The sequence below is a fragment of the Myxine glutinosa genome, chromosome 2 (assembly GCF_964187855.1).
Source record: "Myxine glutinosa chromosome 2, kmMyxGlut1.1, whole genome shotgun sequence".
In the NCBI taxonomy this organism is placed as follows: Eukaryota; Metazoa; Chordata; class Myxini; order Myxiniformes; family Myxinidae; genus Myxine; species Myxine glutinosa.
Window position 1 is genome coordinate 233488510 of NC_136262.1, and position 25856 is coordinate 233514365.

At 48.0% G+C, this 25856-nt stretch overlaps 1 protein-coding gene across 1 annotated transcript in view; it reads right to left on the reverse strand.

Annotated features, from left to right (window-relative positions):
• The window catches only part of MCCC2 (methylcrotonyl-CoA carboxylase subunit 2), a 208250-nt gene that overhangs the window by 177644 nt on the left and 4750 nt on the right, over window positions 1–25856 (reverse strand). The window contains exon 2 of the mRNA XM_068106084.2: window positions 7344–7410. Within this exon, the coding sequence (XP_067962185.2) occupies window positions 7344–7410 (67 nt within the window). The remainder of the gene's footprint in view (window positions 1–7343; window positions 7411–25856) is intronic.

A 25856-nucleotide genomic window follows, 5' to 3' on the forward strand; every position in this document is an offset into this window, starting at 1 on the left:
TTGTCCCTGCCAACTCAAACTCCATCTCATGACCCTCTGACTTTGACCGTCAGTTTCTTGTGAATGAAGGTTAAGGGGTTGATCAAAGATCCAAAGTTAAGCAACTCGATAGCACTTTTTTCGGGAGGCCAAGCCGAGTATTCACTACATGGATGCCTTTAGGAACGTGGAGTTCACGGTTAGTCCGTGCAGGAAAGTTCTCTACATGGGCGCCTTGAGGAACGTGGAGTTCACGGTTAGTCCGTGCATGAAAGTTCACTACATGGACGCCTTTAGGAACGGCGTTCACGGTTAATCCGTGTAGGAATCTTGGCTCGGCGGCTCCGCCGCATTCAGTGCTTCGACTTCTCTAATAATTATGGTGGGACCGCTTGTCCCTGTCGTCCCATGAATAGCGGTCTCCTTCTCGGCCACTACCTTGACAATCCTTCCTTCGGGAGCTGCCGTAACTCAGGGAGCCTCCATAATAATATTGATTGCGGCCACCACCAAAACTACCGCCCAGTTGTACTTTCCTGTAGACCTCTCGACGCCTACGAAATGCCTTCCCTACTGTTATGGTCCGACCCTCCAAATCCTTGCCATTCCAATTCTTCTCTGCCTCTCTGGCGTCTTTTGTGCTTGCAAACGTGACAAAGCCGAACCCTCTTGACTGTTGCGTTTCCCAGTCTCTTACCAACCGCACTTCCACCAGCGGCCCATATCTGTTGAAGACAGAGGTCAGAACTTCTTCCTCTGTTTTGAAGTTCAGTCCCCCTACAAATAACTTGGCACTTTTGTCGCCATCCCGAGCTGGTGTGGTGTTATTTTCCCTGCTGGGCTCTTTACCAACCCTCAGGTGACCATAAACTTGACCCCCGGCCAAATCATTCCCGATAACCACAGATACACCCTCTACAGGAAGCGTGGCTTGTAAACCGACGGTGACCGGTCCTGACACCAAATCGGACTCCAAATGGATGACATGAAGGGGAGCACTAACACCGCCCCCGATCCCCTGTAAACGAACACTATCCCCCGTTGCCGTCTCCTCGGACCATGGCAAAATGCCTTCAAGCATTAAATATTGATGTGCCCCTGTGTCCCTCAATATCCTAACCGGTTTCCGGTTAGTCGAGGCTCCATCCCGTGACACAAACCCCTCTGAAATAAATGGTTGGTAACCCTTTTGATGGCGATTTCTCACAATGGCCATTGCATTTGGAGTCGTAATAGTCGGACTCCGCTCTGGGTTTTCCCTTTTCATGCGGTAACAACTGGACATCAAGTGTCCAGGTTTCTTGCAAAAAGCGCAAGTAGGCCCGGAGGAAAAACTCGTGGTCTGCCTCGGGCCCCCCGAACTATACGTTTGTCTTGGGCCCGCATCCCTCTGATTTCGAACAGGTGGGGTATCATAGTTGTCCCCATGATCATCTCGAGGCCGCCGCCATGTATTGTCGTTCTCCGCACCTGCTGTTCCCCACCTCCCCTGCGGAGATCTAGGCGAGGAGTTAGGTTCGTGGACCCCTATTCGGTGGGTTAAGGCATAATCATCTGCCATGGTGGCTGCGTCCCACAACTTTGGTACTTTCTTTTCCTGCAGGTACACTTTGATGTCCTCGTGGACACACTGCTGGAATTCCTCCACCAGGATCAAGTCCCGCAATGTTTCGAAGTCTTTCCCGACTCCTTTTGACTCACACCACCGATCAAACATGTTTTCTTTCACTCTGGCAAACTCCACATGGGTCTCACTCTCCCTCTTCCTGGCATTCCTGAATTTTTGCCTGTAAGCTTCCGGAACCAACTCATACGCTTTGAGGATGTGCGTCTTCAGTACCTCATAATCTGCACATTGGTCCATTGGTAGCGCCGAATATATTTCCTGAGCTTTCCCCACCAGCACACTTTGCACGAGTATGGTCCAGGCCTCCTCCGGCCAGTTTAATTGTCGAGCCACTTTCTCAAAGTGTGGAAAAAATTTCGCGACTTCTTTTTCACTGAACGGTGGAACCAGCCTCACATGTCTGCCCACATCCCAGGTTTTCTGGTTAGGTGTCGACCCCGTCAGCAAGGGTGGTGCCTCTCCCCGTTCTCTCATTAACTCCAGCTCCTTGAATTTGATTTCTTGCTGAAGCTCCATGTCACGTTCCTTTAATTCCCTTTCCGCTTTTCTCTCCTCTGCTTCGAGGTCCCTTGCAGCTCTCCTCTCCTCTGCTTTTCTCCCTTCTAACCTTTCCTGGAGTTCTCGTTCCACTCTCCTTTCCTCTGCTTGTTTCTCTTCTCTCCTCTCTTCTGCTTTCCTTTCCTCTTCTGATCTTTCCTTTTCTGCTTTCCTTTCTTCTTCTGCTCTTTCCTTTTCTGCTTTCCTATCTTCTTCTGCTCTTTCCTTTTCTGCTTTCCTTTCTTCTTCTGCTCTTTCCTTTTCTGCTTTCCTTTCTTCTTCTGCTCTTTCCTTTTCTGGCTCCGTAATTGCAACTCCAGTTTCCGGAGCTCAACGTCTTCTGGTTCTTCGGGTAGCCACTCCCAGGCTAACTCGTCCCATGTTCCTAATCCCACCATAGATTGTATCACCGTGGCCTGCAACTCTGCCTTCCTCAAATTAGTTCGGACCTCCAAGTTAAAATGTTTGGCCAATTTCAAGAGGTCCGACTTTAGCAACGCTCGGAACTGTGCCTCACTCGGGGTTACCACAAAGTTCTGTGCCACAAACGCCATGGTGCCTATCGTTAACACCTGTTAACCTTCACCCAAGACTTTACCCCAATTTCTCAAATTTTTTTTTACCAATTAATAATTAATTAATAAATTTTAATTAATAAAAAATTATTATTTTATTATGTTATACAATTTTAAATCCCGGACGAGCCCCCAATTCTGTTACGTGGTCCCCTCGGTGAATACCTGGTCTCGGTGACCCCCGGACCGTGAGAGGAACTTCGCCAGAAAGCTGTATTATATATGCGCTTTCGCCACGCAATCCATATGAATTTCACCCAAGAGACAACTGATGTTCAAGGATATATTTCAATGGTAATGATACCATACAATTTCAATGATACAACCACGGAGATTTTCCCCGAGCAATCAACAATACACAACCATCAACAATTCCCAATCCACAATCAATTCCCTATGATTAAGATGGCCATCTTATTCCCTATGATTAAGATGGCCATCTTATATATGTGTGTCCCGGTGAGTACTCACGACCCCCTTTTGGTCTCGGTCCCGCACAATGTCTCTGGGCCCCTCCTGACCAAGATGATGGTCGGCGTCGCCGCACTCGGGCGGTTGAACGAACCCCGGGTGGACGTGTTTCCACCGGGCAGGTATCGTACCACTACCAGGCACCCCGGCTGCAGCCCCTCGTGGCCACGCGAAGCGGGTACGGGAAAGCAAGCCAAAAGCCCCACGCCGCTTGCAAGGCGTGTTAGGCCCCAACGGGCGACCCGTACGCGTCTTTTTAGACGGTGTCGCGAACGGCGCCAAACGCTGGGTCGGTGCACGGCCACACGACAGTTTGACGTCCACCGGGCAGGTATCCGTCCCGGTAACTCCTCTCGCCAGACAGGCTCGGGAACGCCGCTTTTCCACACGGCTCAATCAATCCCCCCTTTCGTCGGAGCGGGGCGAGGAAGAAGAATACTCGTCCTTTTTTTCCTCGTGTCTTTTTCTCTTCCGTTTCCGGTCACTTCCGTTTCCGGCCACTTTTCAGAAGGGCTCCTGACCCTCCAACCACAACAACTACACAACAACTACAACCACAACAACTTAATATACTACACACGGATAAGCAAAGACCTGAATGGTAATTCACATACATTCACATAAATATGTAACAAGGGTTACAAACCTTTTATTTCAGAGGGGTTTGTGTCACTGGATGGAGACTTAACTAACCAGAGACCTGTTAGGGTATTGAGGGACACAGGAGCACATCAATCTTTGATGCTTGAGGGCATTTTGCCACTGTCAGAGAAGACGGCAACTGGTGTTAGTGTTCTTTTACAGGGGGTTGGTGGCTATGTTAAAGCTCCACTTCATGTCATCCATTTGAAGTCTGATGTGGTGTCAGGACTGGTCACCGTAGGTTTACAAGCCACTCTTCCTGTAGAGGGAATCTCTTTTGTTATCGGGAATGATTTGGCCGGTGGTCAAGTTTCTGGTAATCCGATGTTGGTTGAAAAGCCTAGTATGGAAAATAACACCGCACAGTTAGAGCAGAAGATTCCGGGTATCTTTCCATCCTGTGCCACGACTCGTGCTATGGGTATGAAGCGCTCTGAAGAGAAGGAGAAGGTACTGACGTCACGCTTTGCACAGGCACTTCTTGTCGAGTACCCTGAAACTAAGTGTCAGCACACACAAGTCATGGATGGAGGCAATGTTGGCAAGCTCTTTGTAGGTGGACTGAACTTTGACACAAGAGAAGATGTTCTGGACTCTATCTTTGGCAAATATGGACCACTCTTGGAAGTGTTGCTGATAAAAGACAGGGAGACGCAAAAGTCGAGAGGGTTTGGCTTTGTCACGTTTGAAAACACAAAGGACACCAAAGATGCAGAAAAGGATTTGAATGGCAAGGATTTGGATGGTCGGACCATAACAGTAGAGAAGGCAGGCCATGGGCATCGAGGGGGCTACAGAGGAGGAAAACGTCAAGGTAGTTTCAGGGGTGGCTATGGCTCCCGGGGTGGGAGTTGTAGTTTTGGTGGCGGCCGCAGTCGTGATTACTACGGAGGCTCCCAGCAGCAGCAGCGCAGTTTTGGCAACTCTCGACGGGATGACTATTACGGTGGTAGCCGAGATGGGGACTGCTACTCACGTGACTACAACACCCGACTACAACTGTGATTATGATTTTTATGATCAAGAGAAGAGTTGGAAGCACTGAGTGCCCAGGAGCAGCCGAGCCAAGATTCCTACACGGATTAACCTGTGAACTCCACGTTCCTAAATGCGTCCATGCAGTGAATACTTCCAGGCCTCACCACCCAACCACCATGAAACCTGGCTCTCAGCTCGGCCTCCTTCAAAAGGTGCTATAGATTTGCTTTGCTTTGGATTTTTGATCACAACCCCTTAACCTTCATTCAAAAAATGAAAAATAAAAATCAGAGGTTGATGAGATAGAGTTTGGCTCTTGCAGGAGTTCAACTTGGAAATTGAGCATGTAAAGGGCAGGGACAATGTCGTTGCTGATGCTTTGTCCAGAGTGAACTAACTTTGGAAATCTCTTAGATTGTTTGGAAGTTTTGTTGCTTTATTTTATGAAATATTAATTAATTATTGTTGCTCATGTGAATTGATAATTTGGATGTGAGTTTTACTTTTGTTTGTTAAAAGAGTTTTTGACTGCAAAGAAAGTTTTCACTATGTTCAAACTTTCTTTCTTGAGGGAGGGAAGTGTTATGGATTCGTCACTTCCGTTGTTGTGGTTTTCATCCACTGTAAACATTTTTGATTCCATGTACTATTATTGTTGTCGTTTAAGGGAGATAGGGATTACTATTTCCAAAAGGTAAAAAAGTTAATGTTTTAAATTAAACCAGAACCGGACAACAACGACGAAGAGGAAGAAGAGGAAGAAGAGGAAGAAGAGGAAGGGGAGGAAAAAAAGGCGGAGCGAGTGAGTCGGAGAAGAAGCCTAGCTGCTTCGAGGTCTGGAGCGAACGATTGGCGAACGAGAGTCACGAGTGAACTTTGGGTTTCCCAGGAAAGGGATTCCTGCGACAGAGTTATTATCGCTGTGACAGATCAACCTGCGTGTCAGGTTTTGCGGTTGATTCTGAGGAGAATCATCGTAGTGCCGTTACGCCTCGAGAACGGGCCATCGGCCATTTTGACTCGCGCGCTTTGCGCTTCACTCAAGGTTTTTCACCGCTTCACCCATTTTCACCACATTCAGACGTTAATCTGGTGTGTGTGTGTGTGTGTGTGTGTGTGTGTGTGTGTGTGTGTGTGTGTGTGTGTGTGTGTGTGTGTGTGTGTGTGTGTGTGTGTAGCGTGGCTTTTGGAGTGGGAAATCTGCGGTTCGCCGATTGAGAGCCGTCAAACGTCTATACCTAAAGGTGTTATTTCCCCGTCGCTTCTCGAGGACGACACCTTCGCCCATCTTTGGCAGTGTAACTGTCAACCCAACGGGATTCTGGTCTCGATACGACATCGTACGGACGATCACTGGAGTGGAATACGACTTTGGCTTGATGCCGGAATACGACTTTGGCTTGATGCGGGAATAGAGACATTGGGAATGTTCTTCTTTTCGCTCACTTGGAGCACAGTGAGTTTTATTGTACGAACCTGATGGTACCATCATAGGAAATATATATTGGTTGTACAATTGATTACTATTGTTTTTGTGTTATTCTTGTGTGACCTTAATACAATATTTGTTTGTTGGTAACAATTGGTGTGGTTTCACCATTGATCTTTGACACAGAATAACACATCTTTCTGCCGTGACTCCTCTCGGGGGCTCGGAGGTACACAGTGACCGGGGTTTGGGGAGTAGCACGTAACATAACCTATAAATAAAGCCGGGTATGAACGAATGCTTGGCTTGGTGTGCTTCAGACCGTAACAAGAAAGATAACTAGAAGAGACAAAACATGAGATGCTTCAAACTCGAATGATGATCTGCAAAATGATTTTCAAAGAGCACATCACCTTTGACCTGTTGAACCCAAAACTGAATTGGTTCGTCTTTGTATAGCAGTCCGTACTTATGCCAAGTTCAGTTGAAATCGCCTCTGTGGTTCACAAGTTATTGTGGTAACAATATTTTCAATCAAGGGTTACATGACCATAGACCTTTGACCTTTTGAATCCAATGTCTAATCAGTTCATCTTTGCATCATAGTACATATCGGTTTGTATCAAGTTTGGTCAAAATCCCTTCAGTGGTTCAATAGTTTTCAGGGAAATGAAAATGTGCTACGCCCGCACGGATGTACAGCCGGACAGGCAACCCGAACACATATTCCCCCCGGCCTCTTCAGCTGAGGAAGCATAGAAACAAGCTCCATTATTATCAAATGTTTGTTGCTGTTTAAACATCAAAACGTTTCGCGATGTATTACTCAATTAATGACTTCAACAGACGAGATCATGTCGATAGTTTTGACAAAGCAGCTCAACTTTCTTCAAAGCAATCCCTTTCTGAGAATAATTGCAACCTTGGTGCACATACTTCATGAGTTTGCCCAATGGAAGAATATTTTTTCACTTGTCACAGCTCACACAATTGCTGGAATGAAGCAGTCACATGACTACAGTGAAGATAAATGCATGTACAAATCAAAAATAAATCGATTTACAAATAATTAAATGGCCTACAGACGATATTGCTTCAAGTTTACCTTGCTGAATTGTCTCCACCGTTTGTTGCAGCTTTGTCACAAGAATTTTCATCCGTTCAAAGTTTTCCTGCAAGTAATAACGCAGTCCAATCACAAAAAAAATCAAGTTTATCACCAATGAACATTTAAAAAAATATCTCTCCTTAGATGTATAATACAACTTGACAAATATAAAAGGGTAATAAAGAGTCATACAAATGGTAACAAATCATACTAAACTAGAACGGCACTCTTTGACGTCGCGACGTCGTCCGATATGCCTCTGCCCACGTTATTACATAATTATCCATACTTGTACCAAGATTGATTTAAATCCCTTCAGCTGTTCTCAAGTATCATATTTTTACCTGACATGACCTCTGACCTTTGACACCGATATCTAACCAGTTCATCTTTTCATCATTATACATATTTGTACCAAGTTTGACTTAGTTGCCTTCAGCCGTTCTCAAGTTATCATGGGAACGAAAAACTATTACAGACTCTGACCTTTGAACTCTTGATGCCGAAATCTAATCAGTTTATCTTTGGATCATAATATATAATGTTACGGGACCGCGGCGAGGATGTTGTTTGCCGAGCGGATGGCCGCCGCGCCCGAACAGTTACCCCGACTAACCCGATTCCTGAACGTTGGCCGAATCGCGCCACAGATATTCAATGGGGAAAAGACTAAAGCGAAGGATGTGAAGAAGAAGAACACCAAAGCAAAAAGGTTGGAAATGCTACTAATTTTATTCCTACGATTTACACAATCAAAGAAACCAAGGAGAAGGAAGGATAATAAAATAAAATACAGAAGAGGAAAGGTGACACAGTGAAATTTGCTAGCTTATCTAAACAGGCTTAACTTATACCCTGGACAGAACAAACAAAGACGGACTCACACGGGGAATTGCAGAGTGGATTGGCTGGAAGGAGGTGGGTGGCTGGAGGGGGAGGAAGGCACGGAGCTGGCTGGAGCTTGATCCCGCACGGGACGTCGGGCTGGACCTCGACGGCCGCCGATGCCACCGATCCTGTCGTGTGCGCGGGGTAACGGGTCGGAGCTGCTTGGTGGAGCCAACGCTGCTGGTGGGGGGTCTGGCGTGATGGGTCCTCTCTCCCTCTCTCACAAACTCGCAGGACTCTCTTTTTGCTTGTCGGTGATCTGATCTCCTCCCTCCTCGACTCTCTCTGGGGGCGTCTTCCTCGGGTTATATAAGCCCCACCCTTGACCCTTTTGCGAACCTCCCCCAAACGTTCTTTCTCCACCCTCTAAAGCCAACCCCTCGTTCTGGGTTGGTCGGCAAGGGCTGGTTCACTCCTCCCCTCTATGACGAGGTGGAGACACGCCTTTCTTCCCCGACCTTACCTCGTGGCCAATGGTGGTTTTGGGGCGATTCGAGCTAGCCCCAGCCAAAGGGCAGCAATGGCGAATGAAGAAAACCGCCCAAATGCAGTTGGCAATTGCAGCAAACCTGGCAAACCTGGCACTTTGAAGATGCCATGTCAGAGGGATCTACTTTATTTAATGCAGTTCAATGGAGTGTCAAATTAATGGAAGACAAATCCTTAGCCTAATACACAGAATAGGGAAATAACTGTCAACAAGGGGGAAATCTATTATTGGCTAACGTGAGTGCTTATGAACTAATTACGGGACGCACTTTGACCTTTATACATAACTGGAGTAAGGAGGGTGATATTTTTACAACAATTTACACAACAACAACAACAACAAAAAAAACATTCTCATATCCACAACACTGCACCCTCCTCCTCTTAGGCACGTCCCGGGCCTCTTACCTTCACTTTTAGTGGGGCACATAGGTGTAGTTCCCTCTACATTTAACCTGACCCTGAGTGTGACAGTTTTAAAACATAGATAAATATGTCCCGCTGCTCCATTGCACCCTGCCTAACAGATTCACGCCCACAGCTAACTGAATTGCGGAATGGTCTTCAAACTATACATTTACGGTGGGGGCGCATTATTTACAATGGCTCTGCTTTTATTTACAATTCTAACCCAGGACCTGTGATCGTTCTTTTGGAGGGGGGGGGGGGGGGACAGTCTGCCCTGCATCAATGCACCATGAAAGCACCCACAATGCACCAATACACCCTCAAGCACCAATCGGTGCACAGTCACCACAGTTCAATAAAAAATAAAACCAACAAACCCTGCTGGTGGTCTCTTGCTCTTCGGCTCCCTCTGCTGGCTAATGCTATCTTCCAGGTGTTGTCATCTTCTTTGCTGGCGGCCTATTTGCAATAATAAAATGCACCCAACGTGTCCATTTTTATTTATTTATGGCGACAGGGCCGACTAGTGTGGTTCACCTGTGGGGCATAGGTGCCCTGTGACCAAGATCCGCCAGCAAGATCTCGGGCCTTCATGGCCGGTTCCAGCAGAGGGGCCATGCCCCAACCCATGGGGTCCATAAGTGGTGCTCAGCCACAGACATGTGGTCCATAAGGTGGTGCATCGATGCAGACAGCTGTGGTTCTGGGAGTTCCGGGCGCACAATGGCGGACTCCCGCACGCTCCCCTCGGCGCCCAGTGGCGCACAGTCCTCATGTGGGAGACAAAAGGGGGGGAAAGACAGATGGCAATGCAAGGCGAGGTGCGTATGGAGACGGAGCGGAGAAAAGCTCGTCCCTACCATACGTCACCCCCCCTGTCACCTACTCTACCCTTGCCCTTACCCCATATTTACAACAATCTACACATTTACAAATTCGTCTTCACTCCCTCTACTTCAAAATTTGCCATCACCCAATTCATCATCAATCCTCATAAGGAGGAAGAGATGGAACACAAAGCACAATGTCACACCCACGTCATGATGCGTCTCACAATCCAAAACATTTGCATCATAAAAATAATAAAAACAACCTGGCATGGTGTGGAGGTACGTCATCCCAGGTGAGTGGATGTAGATGGTGCGAGGAGATTCCTAATCCTAACTATCCTCTAAATGACATTAACACACTTTACACTACCTGGGGACTTTCCCTGCCAATCCATTGGCCAACTTACACTATGGGTTCTAAAAACCAATTCCCATTGACCAAACTGTGGTGCTTCTCAATTTGGGGTCTAACTCCCCCGATGCAACTCCCTGTGCCCTTGCACAATTTCCGGGCTGAGTTGTGTAGCTCTCCCAGCAGGTCTACCCACCTGCACACCTCCACCACTGCAGTTGCCACCCGAGCTTACCTAGCTCCTCACCCTAACCTATCTAACTGGGGAAGGCCCCTCCTGGCTGTGTCACCCCTCGGTGCCCTCTGGCACTGGGCTACCCGGGTCCGTCCTCCGGATCCTCGGGCCCCATCCACAACAACTACCGGCTCCCAGAGCCCACCTGCGGCCTCACCTGGCCGACATCCTCACAGTGGTGGAGTGCCCAACCAACTACACACACTACCAGGCTACACACCCAGCCATTTCCAAAACACTAATGCACCCATCCAAACATCATTCTTCCACCACGCACCACAGATGCCAATATCCAACCACAATTTACCTGTACCCTCTACCTAACACTTACACTACCCTCCCCGGGTATTCGTGATGGGGTCCATCCTCCTTGCCCCCATCCACACCTTCACACCATCCACTCCACTCCACAGTTTCCACCATACTCACTCCATGACCATCCATTCCAATACTCCATATACTCCAGACTATTTATTCCATACAACCGTTCTCCATTTACCTGCAGTTGCACACCTGTGCAATCACCTGGTGCCACCTGCACCCTCCTTCCTTCCTGGACCATTTGGTCAGCACAACACTCCTCACCATCACTCACTCATACACTGCTCCATACACCTGTCCAGTTGCACACCTGTGCAATCACACCTGTTCCTCCCTCCTGTTCACGCTCAATACACTTTCGCTCAATACACTTTCGATCCTCAAAACCATTGCCTCAGGCACCCAGATTTTCCCACGCTCACACACACACATCTTTTTTTTTTTTTTTTTTCTTTTTTTTTTTTTTTTTTGTATACAAGATCGAGGCTCGTGAAAGAGCGAACATTAATTACACAGAAAGACAAACCGACACATAAAACATATAACATAGGGAGCGGTAGACAAGATGGGGAGAGAGGGGGAAGGACACAAACACAACATTTGAGAGCAGGGACCGAGAGACATGGAGACATCGAGAGATCTGAGAGAGGGCGAGGGCTTTGGGGGGGGGGGGGGGGGGCGTGGGAAGGGGGCAGTGGGAGAGGTATAAAACATATGGACACTGCCAGGACTTCCAGGAAAGAAGTTGGAATTTCAAACAAGGTGGATCTGGGGTGAATTAGCGGGGGTAGAAAAGATCAAGGTTTTGGATGGGGGAAGATAAGAGATGGTGGTGAACAGCTGTTTTAAAGACCTGGAGGGAGGAGTGGGATTGAAGGGAGTGAGGGAGTTTGTTCCAGAGGCGGGAGAAAAGAGGAATGAAAGAGTGAAGGTGAGCGGAGAGCCGAGATTTCGGCAGTTTAACCATCAGAGGGTTGCTGGCAGATCTTGTGCGACCTGTAGGAATATTTGGGGGACAGAGCACAGAGAGAGCTGGGGGTGCAAGGCCGGAGAGGAGTCGGTAGAAGACAGAAAGACCACCTACCTACCTGCCTGCGGTGAGTGAGTGAAAGGCCCTCAGAGATAGCTTCATCGCGGGAGATTCCAATAATTCTGAAAGCTTTGGTTTCAACAGCGTGAAGCCGAGCTAGGTGTGAGGCAGGAGCACCGGCCCATAGGGGAGAACAGTATTCCATTGAGCTGCGGATGAAAGCCTTGTATGTGGTGAGGAGCTCAGGTGTGCCGAGGAAGGACTTCGCACGACGGAGGATGCCCAGTCGGCGACTGGCTTTGGAGGCCAGCTTGGAAATGTGGTTTTCCCAAGAAAGATCATGGCAGATAGTGAGACCCAAAATCTTGAGCGACAGAACTTCTTGGAGAGGATTGTTGAGAAAGTAGATGGGAGGGTTGTCCAGTCGATCTTTTCGGAGAGACATAGTAAGAGTGTGAGATTTGTCAGGATTGAAAGACATGTTCCACTTGTTTGACCAGTCTGTGATTTTGTCCAGGTCTTCAGAGAGTGAGGAGGCAGCAGACTGCCGATCTGAGGGAAGAGGAATGGAGCGGCAGAGAGTGGAGTCATCAGCAAAGAGATAGAGAGGATTTTCGAGAGAGTCAGAGAGATCATTGATGAAGACCAGAAAAAGCACGGGGCCCAGAACACTGCCTTGGGGAACTCCAGCCTGAACAGGAAGAGGAGATGAGAGAAACCCATTCAGGGCCACACGTTGACGACGACTAGAGAGGAAGTCCACCAGCCATGCGTGGAGATTTCCATGGATACCAAAGGAGGAGAGTTTGGTGAGCAGAGCGGGGTGCCAGACCGTGTCGAAGGCACGTGATATGTCGAGGGAGACAGCTCTAATTTCCTGTTTGGCATTGAGGACCTCCATCCATTGTTGAGACAGCAGAAGCAGCATGTCCAGAGTAGAGTGACCTGTTCTGAAACCAAATTGATGATCAGAGATCAAGCCATTGGAGAAGAGGAAAGATTTCATATCAGAAGCAATGATGGATTCCATGACTTTGCTGATAATTGGGAGAAGGCTGATTGGTCTGTAGTTGCTAGGATCTGTTTTTGCACCTTTTTTGTGCAAAGCGGTGATGTTGGCTGATTTCCAAGCAGATGGCAGTTGACCTTGAGCAAAAGAGAGGGTGAAGAGAACAGAGAGAGGGTGAGATAGAGCAGCAGAGCAGGATTTTAGGACCCGTGGGCTGATGCCGTCGGGTCCAGTTGCAGAATCAGAGTCGAGGGTTGACAGAAACTTTTCCACCTTGTCAGGAGGAAAGGACACGGAGTCCAGGAGCAGCAGGGTACGACTGGGTATGGTGGGTACAGAGAGGGATGGGTTTGGGACACAAGATTTAGAGGCAAACACAGAGTTGAGGCATTCAGCTTTTTCACGTGCGGAGTCAGCTGTGTAGCCATTTGAGGTAAGGGAGGGGATGGAGGGGGAACAAACACCAGAAACGGATTTGACCAGACGCCACCAGGATTTGGAAGAGGGAGACAGATAAGAGAGTTCGGTCTTGAGAACGGAGAGATATTGTTTCCTGGCTCTCCTGAGGGTGGACACACACTTGTTTCGGGCTTTGTGAAAGGAAATGAGATTTCCTTCCGTTGGATTTGCTTTCCAGGAGACGAAGGCAAGTTGTTTCTGGGCAACAGCCTCACCACAAGATTCCGTGTACCATGGACGGGAGGAAGGGTATGACAACTGAAGACGAGATGGGATAAATCTGTGCATGAGAGAGAGCAATTTACTTTGGAAGAATTCCCAGGATGAGTTGATGTCAGAGGTGGTAGAGATGGGAGACCAGTCCAGATGATTGATGGCTGCTTGAAGACCGTGCCAGTTGGCCTGAGTGAAATGCCAGACTCGTCGACGCTGAGCAGGCTCCCTGAGGATGGTCAGAGAGATGTCCACTTTAACAAGGACATGATCAGATGATCCGATCGGAGCAGAAGAAGAGCAGCAGACATTTTCAGGGAAGTTAGTCATAACCAAGTCCAGAAGAGAAGATGTTCCGTTGACTGAGATCCGGGTCGGGAAATTGACAGATTGTGTCAGTCCCAGTGAGTCGCAGAAGTCCTTTGCTGAGGAGCCATGGCTGGTGAGAGAGGTACCCACACCCAGCCAACTGGCATGATGACAGTTGAAATCACCACATATGAGGAAGAGAGAGTTGGGATGAGTAGATAGAAGTTGGTCCATATCATCAGACAGCGAGATGTAGATGGAGTCATCACTGTTTGGTGGACGGTACAACACACATATGAACAAGAGGTGGGAGCGAAGGGGAAGCCGTAGCCAGAGGTATTCCTGGGGGTGAGGTGGAGAGAGTGCAGTGCAGGGCGAGTGAGGAAGAGAGTTTTTGATAAAGATAGCAACCCCGCCTCCAGGACGAGGCTCAGGTCTATCATACCGGAGGAGGGAGTAGCCCGGGAGAGATACTATGGAATCAGAGACATCATAAAGGAGGAAAGTTTCTGTTAAGCAGATCACGTCTGGTTTGACAGAAGCAACCTGTATGGAGAGATCAGTTAAGTTTGAACGAAGGCCCCGGATGTTTGACGTCCATACCGTTAATGAAGAGGAAGGGGGAGCATCAGATACAGAACAGGGGGGAGGAGGGGTAGGGTAAGATGTGGAAGAGGTGGAAGAGGTAGGGAGAGCTGTTGAAGGTGTGTCAGAGATTTCAGAATAGCTCGGAGAAAGGGAAGGATGGGGCGGACAAAAGGTTTGATGGTGATTGGGTGAGCCACAATGAGGTGTTATTTGAGGAGGGGGAAGAGCGAGGCAGAAGGTTGGGGGAGATGGAGGTGAGAGTTTGAAGGGGGAAGAAGCGGGGAGGACGCTTTGAGGAGGGGGAGTGAGAGGGGGGAAATTGAGAAGCAATGAGGGTGGGGAGATTTGAAGGGGAGGGGTGAGGGGGGAGTTTGGGAGGGAAGGGACAAGGGGAGGGATTTGAAAGGGATGGGATATGGGGGAGATTTGGAGGGGAGGGGTGAGGCAGGAGTCTAGGAGGGGAGGGGCGAGGGGGCGTCTTGGCGGGGAGGGGTGAGGGGGTAGTTTAGGAGGGAGGGGGCAAGGGGGGAGATTTGAAAGGGATGGGTGATGGGGAAGATTTGGAGGGGAGGGGTGATGGGGAAGATTTGGAGGGGAGGAGTTATGGGGAAGATTTGGAGGGGAGGGGTGAGATTGGATTTTTGAAAGTGTACGATTTATGGGAAACGAACATTTATTGCAAAATGAGTTTCTTGTGACCTTCGAGTTAAAAATACGTTTAAGGACGCTGGATGGAGGATGGAGTGCAGGAGAGTTTAGGGAATGTAGAAAAAAGGCACTATAGGAGATGGATATTTTTTTTGGGATGAATTGATTTGGTGAGCAAGTCGAAAGCAGCCTTTTAAAGAAGAAGAAGAAAAAGGTGTTATAAAATATGACGGAATACATAACTTGAGGGGAAAGTGTAAACATTGAAGGTTAATGAGTGAAAACTATCTGGGGAAATGGGGGAGAAACACGTGGTCGAAGAACGAACGAATGAATAAGAATGAATAAACGAATGAGAACAGAGAAGGAAATGTTTTTTTTTTTTTTGTTTTTTTTTGAGTTGAGATTTACACAAGGAAGTATGGGTGAAAAGACTGGGAATACAGAGAACGAAAGTTATTGGATCACAAACGACGGACCACTGAGAGAAAAACAAAGCCTCAAGGTTGTACAGTGCACACTGTACAAGGCCTTGCTCGCGACACGGCAAACAGACGATCAATTTATGAAAGATAAACACCGAGAAACAACCAAAGTTGCACACAATAACTTCACACACCGAAAGATAAATACAGTTTCGACAAAATACAATTGTGAACAGACTTAACTTCGAAAAACGTGGAGACCGTGTGGAGCTTCGAAAATCCCTGCCGCCGTCTCCAAGATCTCGCGAGATCTCCGATCTCTCCCGAGCAATGCCTAGCAATTCCTCATTTCACCGATATCAATACTCACTCACTCGGCATCATCTAATCTACCTGGTGCCCTGCTAAAACTCGCGCTTCCCCGTCGCCCCTTACATTATTGCGCTCCCTCGTCATTATCATCCCACTAATCTACCTGCGTCCCCACTACAGGTATCATTGTCACTACCTAACCTTAACGTTACCTAAGGTCATCTTCTCTAGATCCCTATCATTATCCTAACCCTCCCGGGCTAGTTTTCACTGCCATAAACCCCATAAAACTAGTGCTCCTTTGCCCCCGCTGGTGAGAGATGGCAGAGTTGCCATCCCGTCACATCGGGTATCTTCCACTACCAATTTTGCTCACCTAATTCCAGCCAATCAAAAATTTGCTAATCACTACCAATCATCTGCCAATCATCAAATTTTGTTTTTCTAATTTCGGGTCCAAAACACTATCCTCATCACACGTCTACTCACTTGAGCCCCTCGGTGCGCCAATTCACTTCTACAGCCCGGCTTTGCACGGCCGAGCAATGAATGCAGGTTGCTTGGTGCCGGCGGTTGGATACATCCGGCATTCGGTGCAGGGAAGGACGCTTACCCGGGCCGAGATCCCACGCACCATCTTGGCACAGAGCCGTCCAATGGCCCGATCTCGACCTGCCGGAACGCCTCAACAAAAAGGGGTCGCCATGACGACCCTTCCTATCGGGCTGCCCGCTCCGCCTAGTGGAGCACGGACGCGGCCGTTCAAAGCGCGGCCCGGCGTGGATCCCGCACGGCGGTTCTTTCGAAACCGCCGCGGATCCCCGCGGCACGCAAAGCTGCCCGGCGCGCACCGAGGGCCCGATTCGGCTATACGTCGCTCTAACCGCTAACCCGGTTACCGTCGATGCTTCACCTGCATGCTCACACGCATACGCGACCCCTTTCACCCTCACCGAGCTCGGTGCTCCAACGCCGCCCGTACACCCCGCGTACTTCGTTATTGCACTCGTTCTTTCGCTCACAGACTTCGTCACACACTTGACCACCGCACACCTTTGCACACACTCGTCGTTCGCACACCTCACCAACACACCTCTTCGCGCCCCCTCCTTGGTCACCTCCTCTGTGACAACCACAGGTGTGCTCTCACTTGCACACCCAACCACGTGCCTCACTACCAATTCCAGTGTGCATTCCCACACACGCTCTACCATTCTAGGTGTGCATCCTTCCATTCCAGGTGTACATCCTCTCTCACCTGCCACCACCAACTCACGCTCCGTGTCACTCTCACTACTCTCACCTCCACACTCAGTCGCGCACTCACCCTTACTTTTGACAGCGCACTCTTTCCTCAAGCACCCATCCGTTACACACCTTTCTCGCGCATCCTCTTGCGCACACTCTCCCGTTACACCCTCCGTAACACTCACCACAGGTGTGCATTCTCCCTTACTCTTGACAGCGCACTCTTTCCTCATGCACCCGTCCGTTACACACCTTTCTTGCACACACTCTCCCGTTACACCCTCCGTAACACTCACCACAGGCGAGCATGCTTCCGTTACATCCCCTGTAACACTCCCCACGACGCGCTTCCATGTGCCCCCCCGCACACGCGCTACGACCAACTCACTCTTGACAGCACACTCACTCCTCGGCGCGCACTTTTTCCTCACACACCCCATAGTCGGACATTCTCGCACACCTCCTCCTTCGCACACCGTACCTGTCGCACACTTCACCAACGGCCTCTCACGAACACCCGGGTCCACACCAACCCCCAAACTGACTGAAGCTCCCCTCACATCATATACATTTCCGAATATATCGCCACTCACCTTGGCACCTCGTCTCCGCACCTCCTTCGCCACCTGCAAACTCTTTATTTGGTTAGCGAGCACACCATCACGATTTGAGCACCGACCTTGTACCTATTCCATCACCTCCTCCTGTATTTCTCTCTTAGTTTCCGTCCATCTCTTCTTAATTTCACTCACCCCCTCTTCCACCTTCTCTAACTTTTGCTTCACCTCTTTTATTTCCCGGTGTGTCTCCTCAATTTCGTCCTCTAAGGCTACCTTGACCGTTTATATGTGCGTCCTCATCTCCCGGTCCTTTGTCTCCATTACTTCTGTCACCTCGTCCAACCTCGTTGTCAGTCTCTCACGTACCATCTGACATTCCCTCTTCGTCGCTGTCAAGTCATCTTTTAGTTCTTTTTGTGTCGCCTTTAACCTTCCAAGTACCGCAGTGTTCCTTTGTACCTGCTCCACTAACTCCGTCTGTCCCACCGTCAGCTGTTCCACCTCCTGCGTCAGGTCCTCTATGCCCCTTTGTAACCGAGCCGTATTATTCCTCACCTCTTTCTCCATACGCTTCTCACCTCGCTTTACCTCCTCGTGTACCCCCGAGACCTCCTCGCTTACACCTCGTCGTATTCCCTCCCCCATCTCCTCCATCTCTTTTGTAGATGCCGCCCTCATCTGTCCCAATTCATCCCTCTGAGCATCCAATTTACCTTCTAACCCGAATTTCACCTCCTCTATCTGGTTACCCATTTGTTTGATTTCCCGGGCGGATTGCTCCCCTATCTCCCGCAAATTGCCTTCCATCTTATCTTCTAGCCCCGTTAACCCATTCTTCACCTCTTTTAACCCGTTGTCTAACCCCTCCAATTTGCTGTCTATCTTCCCAATGTGGACACTGGTGCCCCTCGCTTCGTCCCTCATTGCCCCCATTTGGCCTTCCAACCTGTCCATACTGTCGTTCATTTTCTGTACTTCTGCCATGAAATGGGCCATGAAGGCTCGCATGTACCCTGGCATCTCGGGCTCGGCTGCCGCGACCACGGGCGCGGCTAAATTTGGTGCCGCAACAACCATGTGCGCGAGGGCGCCATTTTGTGCACCTGATACCTCCTCAACCACCTCCTCCATTTCCTCCCTGTGGTCCTGGGTTACCCCTAGCCCCTCTTCTAGTTCCCCCGCCGGCATCCCTTCGCCTTGACTAGCCATGGCGTGATTTCAAATTTCGGATTTTTCTTTCTAAAACAAAACAAATTTCGGCCGCTTGTAATTTTGAGCGCGTTAAGCACGCTTCGGGTCCAATCTCGCTCCCGACACCAATTGTTACGGGACCGCGGCAAGGATGTTGTTTGCCGAGCAGATGGCCGCCGCGCCCGAACAGTTACCCCGACTAACCCGATTCCTGAACGTTGGCCGAATCGCGCCACAGATATTCAATGGGGAAAAGACTAAAGCGAAGGATGTGAAGAAGAAGAACACCAAAGCAAAAAGGTTGGAAATGCTACTAAATTTATTCCTACTATTTACACAATCAAAGAAACCAAGGAGAAGGAAGGATAATAAAATAAAATACAGAAGAGGAAAGGTGACAGTGAAATTTGCTAGCTTATCTAAACAGGCTTAACTTGTACCCTGGACAGAACAAACAAAGACGGACTCACACGGGGAATTGCAGAGTGGATTGGCTGGAAGGAGGTGGGTGGCTGGAGGGGGAGGAAGGCATGGAGCTGGCTGGAGCTTGATCCCGCACGGGACGTCGGGCTGGACCTCGACGGCCGCCAATGCCACCGATCCTGTCGTGTGCGCGGGGTAACGGGTCGGAGTTGCTTGGTGGAGCCAACGCTGCTGGTGGGGGGTCTGGCGTGACGGGTCCTCTCTCCCTCTCTTACAAACTCGCAGGACTCTCTTTTTGCTTGTCGGTGATCTGATCTCCTCCCTCCTCGACTCTCTCTGGGGGCGTCTTCCTCGGGTTATATAAGCCCCACCCTTGACCCTTTTGCGAACCTCCCCCAAACGTTCTTTCTCCGCCCTCTAAAGCCAACCCCTCGTTCTGGGTTGGTCGGCAAGGGCTGGTTCACTCCTCCCCTCTATGACGAGGTGGAGACACGCCTTTCTTCCCCGACCTTACCTCGTGGCCAATGGTGGTTTTGGGGCGATTCGAGCTAGCCCCAGCTAAAGGGCAGCAATGGCGAATGAAGAAAACCACCCAAATGCAGTTGGCAATTGCAGCAAACCTGGCAAACCTGGCACTTTGAAGATGCCATGTCGGAGGGATCTACTTTATTTAATGCAGTGCAATGGAGTGTCAAATTAATGGAAGACAAATCCTTAGCCTAATACACAGAATAGGGAAATAACTGTCAACAAGGGGGAAATCTATTATTGGCTAACGTGAGTGCTTATGAACTAATTACGGGACGCACTTTGACCTTTATACATAACTGGAGTAAGGAGGGCGATATTTTTACAACAATTTACACAACAACAACAACAACAAAAAAAACATTCTCATATCCACAACAATACTTTCACCAACATTGGTCAAAATCCCATCACTAGTTCACAACATATCACGGTAGCAGCATTTGTACCAAACAAGGCCTCTGACCTTAGACCTTTTGGCCCCAAAATCGAATCAGTTCATCTTTACATCATTATACATACCTGTACCAAGTTTTAATTTAAATACATTCAGCTGTTCACAAGATATCACATTTTTACCTGACATGACCTCTGACCTTTGACCTCAGGACCCCAAAGTCTAATCAGTTCATCTTTACATCATTATACATACCTGTACCAAGCTTGACTTTGATCCCTTCAGCCGTTCTCAAGTTATAGACTTATTACAGACTCTGACCTTTGACCTCTTGACCCCAAAATCAAATCTGCTCATCTTTGTATCATAATACATACTTGTGCCAACTTTGGTCAAAATCTCATTACTGGTTCACAAGTTATCACAGGAACACGATTTTTACCTAACATATAGGTTCTCAAAGTGGTCCCTACTGCCCCCCAGTGGGCGCTGGGAACTTTCAGGGGGCGCTCGAGAGTCCACGGGCGGTAGGGGGGCACTGGCAATGATTTGGGGGGCACTGGCGATTTAGAGGAGCAGCGGCGATTTGGAGCGCTCATTGGGCTTCCTGCAGTCTGAACAGGTTACCCGGCACCATTCGGCAAATTGGCCATCCAATCAACGACCACATTCTTTCCCCCTTCGGATGGTTTTTTTGATCACATATTCGCTGATGTCGTGTAGGTATTTTCTTGTCCATACATGCTCACGCAACAAACATGATAGTGTATGACACCAGCGAAATACTATTGGCCGCCAACGCGGCCAATAGTACAACACTAATTTTTGTCACGTGGTGCCATTTCAACCAATCGGCTTGCAAGAATCTTTTTATGTGGGATATAATACGCTCTATTTGTGCTGGACTATTCAACATGCCTGGTTCAACTTTACAGCCTGGCCTTGCCAGCACAGACATTGGGCAAGGTATGAACAGTCAGTGTTAGCGCGGGTGTTAGTCTTTCGACATTTTGGCGTGTTGATTTCGTTATTCAAAAAAGCTTCACGTCCGGTCGGCTTCAAGATGTCGGCCTCAAAGAAAAAGTGTCGTCAGTATTCCGTTGAATACATCAAGTATGGATTCATTCCATCTCCGACGAACAAACAGTTACCGATGTGTTTGTTGTGTGGTATCACGCTGTCCAATGAAGCAATGAAACCATCTCGACTGAGCGAGCACCTGAGTAAAAAGCACAGTGATAAGGCTCGCGCAGAGGTCAGCTATTTCCAATCGCTGAAAGAGAAATTTGAGAAGCGATCCACGGTAACGACGATGTTCAAAGCCAGCATCTTGTAGCAAAAGCTCTCAGCACCAGACTTCATACATCACTCCAAACAGTAATCAAAGCAGTGAATAAAATCAAGGTGTCATCTCTGCATGATCGGCTGTTTCGTCAGCTTTGCCAGGAGAACGATGAGGCATTCGAGCGGCTCCTGTTGCATACCGAAGTTCGATGGTTGTCCAAAGGCGCTTGTTTGACCCGTTTCCATGCCCTCTTCTCAACAGTGGTCGAGTTTCTGTCGGAAATCGATACGGAGCTATCGGAGAAAGTGAATGCGATTGAGCATGATGTGGCTTACCTCACGGACACATTCAGTACACTGAATGATGTCAACAAACAACTCCAGGGTGACCATATGACACTGATTAAAGCAAAGAAAGTGATCGGCGCGTTCGTAACCAAGGCGACTCTGCACAGGGAAACCCTCGGCCGCAGAGATATGTACCACTTTCCCCAGTTGGCAAAGGAAACTGCTGTTTCTGATGACGAGCTGCTCGTTTATTGCAATCACCTTGAGAAGATTCGTGGAGATATGGAGCAGCGTTTCAGAGACATGCTAGAACTGTCGGTGCCAGCATGGGTGATCAACCCATTCAAATGTGACATTCAAGATGTGAAGCGTGAATTACAGGACGAAATTATCAACCTCCACAATGATGATGAGGCGAAGGCAAGATTCTCGCAGCATGAATACGGCAAATTCTGGATTCTGGAGCGGGGCGAATACCCCGCAATGTGGACAGAGGCAGAACTGCTGCTGATGGCATTCCCCATATCATACCTCGTTGAAAGAGGGTTCAGCGCCGTGATGGTGCTGCTGACCAAGTATCGAAACCGCCTTGACATCACCAAGAGGGGCGATCTGCATCTCTACCTCACTGAGATGGAGCCAGACGTTCGTAATCTCGCAGCGAATCACCAGGCCCACCCTTCACACTAACGGTATTTGGGCCTGTGATAACAGATTCCCAGTTTGCCTCACCTGGACCTGTTCTGCTGAAACATTGTAGGTCGTGCAAAATAAAACAAAAAGTAAAGTAAAATGAAGTAAAATATTATTCAGAAAATATTTGGCTTCTGTTATTTTTGCTTCCTATCAACATAAATTCTGGGTGTCCAACCACGAACGATAGGACAAGGGGGGCATTGGGCCGGTCCAAGAGGGCAGAAGGGGACGGTAGTCCAAAAAAGTTTGATAACCACTGAGCATAACATGACCTTTGTCCTTAGACCTTGTGACCCCAAAATCTAATTTCAATTTTACCTCATTATACATACCTGCACCAACTTTGACTTAGATCCCTTCAGCCGTTCTCAAGTTATCGCGGTAACGAAAACCTATCACGGATGAACGGACGGACGGACAGCCGGACAGACAACCCGAAAACATAATGCCTCTGGAGACTTCGTCGGTAGCGGCATAAAAATCAAGTAAAAAAAAAAACAAGTTTTGCTAAACTATGACAATTCGGAGAGAATTAGCCCATCCGTAAAGACAACTTCTTCACTAGGATAAAGAAACATAAATAGCCCCGAGTGGGCTTACGGTCATCTCTTGAGGTTGCAGTTCATACCTCTGCTGATTTGGGGGACCCTTTTCTTGGGAGCCCCCTGATCCGAAATAGAAAAATCTAAGACAGAGTGATCCTGCGGACTACCGAGTACAAGGGCAACCCCCTTAGGCTATGAGCCAAGGGGGTTGGTCGGTACCATACAGATGGAGTAAGGCTCATTGTGATTTTTAGCAAGATATATGTCCCTAGATATGAAAAAAAAGTGATAGCAGTGTATAACTCTCGGCCATCTCTGTGTTATCACCCGAAATATTATTATATGCCCGCTTCGCTTCGCCAAAAAATGTGATATTTGCTAAAATTGGAATAAATGTTTTTAAGGACCACAGAGTGCCAATAATTTGCATACTGGTGCCAACTAATATAGTAATACAAATATAGAACATTTGTGGGGGTTATTTATCAAAATATTGATATAATGACAAAAAATATGTTACATTTAGTGAAAAAGTGGTCGAAATCGCTTCGAGTTCAGAATTCACATTGTACATTTTTGTCAATATTTCAAAAATGAAAACTCCCAGAGTAACATTTGACCCCTCAAAATCTTCACAAGGAACCACTGCATTGGAATATATCATTACTTTGTAATATGGTGGTTGTTTGGGGCACATATTTTGGCAAAGTTCAAAATATGTTCAACCATACCCCCTAATTTTGATATTTTGGAACGAAACATAGCTTTTGAACATTTTAGGTTTATTCGTCTACTACTTTTGGTATCTCAGTGTAATTTTTGGTATTAGCTAGTATCCTAAAGTAGGTTTGTAACATCAGCTACATTATATTTCACAATGCATGCAAACTTGCTCCACACTCTAGGTTTATCATGATCTCTCGAACAAATACGATCTCGATCTCGATCTCGGCACTCTGTGGTCCTTAAAAACATATTTATTCCAATTTTAGCAAATATCACATTTTTTGGCGAAGCGAAGCAGGCGTATAATAATATTTCGGGTGATAACACAGAGATGGCCGAGAGTTATACACTGCTATCACTTTTTTTCATATCTAGGGACATATATCTTGCTAAAAATCACAATGAGCCTTTATTCCATCTGTATGGTACCGACCGGTCAATTTGGGGGGTCTGGCTCATAGCCTACCTTGATATCTAAGAGTCTGGATTAAAGAGACACATTTATTTGAATAAGCAATTGAGTAGCAAACGAAATGACATGGAGATGGAGAAATTGTCACTGGTGAATGAGAAAAGTATTGTTGTGGCAATACCTTCCATGTGGTAACTTTGCATAGTATAGCGATAGTTATTTCCCATATTGCATGCATTGGAGTAAGCATGAGGTAATTTGATTGTGACATAGAATTCGTGGCATTTTATGTGTAGAAAGACGCTGTCAACCTTGACCACATGTGTGTCTGAAACCCCTTTCTCTTCACACCCTTTTTCATTATATAACCTTTGTAATCTGTTATAAATGGTATTTTGAAGCATCAGACAGGCTGGTGGCAGCACAGCAGCACAGCTGTAAGGACGAAGGACGGGAACAGTGGTGAGTTTGAGGTGAAGGTGGGAGTGCATCAGGGGTCAGTGATGGAGAGTGCATCAGGGGTCATCAGGGGTGGTTGAGAAGAGTGATGGAAATGAATGTAAAAGGAAGTAGAGGACGGGGAAGACTGATAAAGACTTGGCTAAAGGTGGTGGAAGAAGAAATGTGGGCAAGGGGGTTAACAAGGGGAGATGCAGAAAATAGGGCAAAATGGAGCAGATCGTCATGGGGCCCGCAAGGCTACCCCCTGCTCTAGCAGGGAAAATGGCCTTAAAATGCCTGTTGTTGTTTGTTGTAGACAGGCTGGTGGCATGAGTTTAGGCGGGAAATCAGCCATGACAGTGAAGCGGCCAAAAGCGCTGAGTGCCTGGTTGGGTGTCAGGGTAGAGTACCAGTCAGTCCCGCTGACGGATCGGGCAAAATGCCGATAGTGGCTGAGCGGGGAGGGGCTGATCGCATCATGAAATTGGGTGGGAGCTACTTCTACAAAAGGTGTGACCAGGCTCCGTGGGGTGGGAATTCGTGAAGGGCACTTAGCTGTCGAGGCTACACTAGTGCATCTTCGGAGGTCCCCCACATAACGAGCCTTTGCAGAACATCCGGCAGCCACACCCCCACCCAAGAGGCCACGCCCCTACTACCTGCTCATGCCAGCTCCGGTCATAGCCGAGACTGCCCATGACAAGCCGAGTCGCCTCTTGGAATTCCCTGAGTCCTACCGGGAGTAAACTGTGGTATTTCCTGTCTTGTGCCATCTATCTTGTCTATCTCCTGAGGAGGCATAATGGGCCTAGGTGATTAGCACCCAGGACAAAACCGTGTCAAAATCTGGTGATTCGCTTGGTCGTCATCATTGTAGTGGGAGCATGACACCGACCAGCATGATGCATCGCCTGGCTCGGTGATTCGATTGGAGTACAGTATCATTGCAAACAGGTCTGTGATCCAACTCAGAACGATCGAATCAGTTGGCAGTCACGACTGCTCTGACGCGGTTCGTTGGCACTTGGACTGGGAAACTGGATGAACCTGATGGCAGCAACAGTATATAACACATGGATTTCATGTGATATATATGAATTGATTTAATGTCGTAAATGATTCTTCCTTTATTTACCTTCCAGACGTTATCAAAAGTAAGCAACAAAAAAACATCAAGAATTTTTCTCTGATCAGTGTTAATTCATCCTCAATCCAACAAAGCACAAATATTCTCAACAAAACTAGAACATCACTC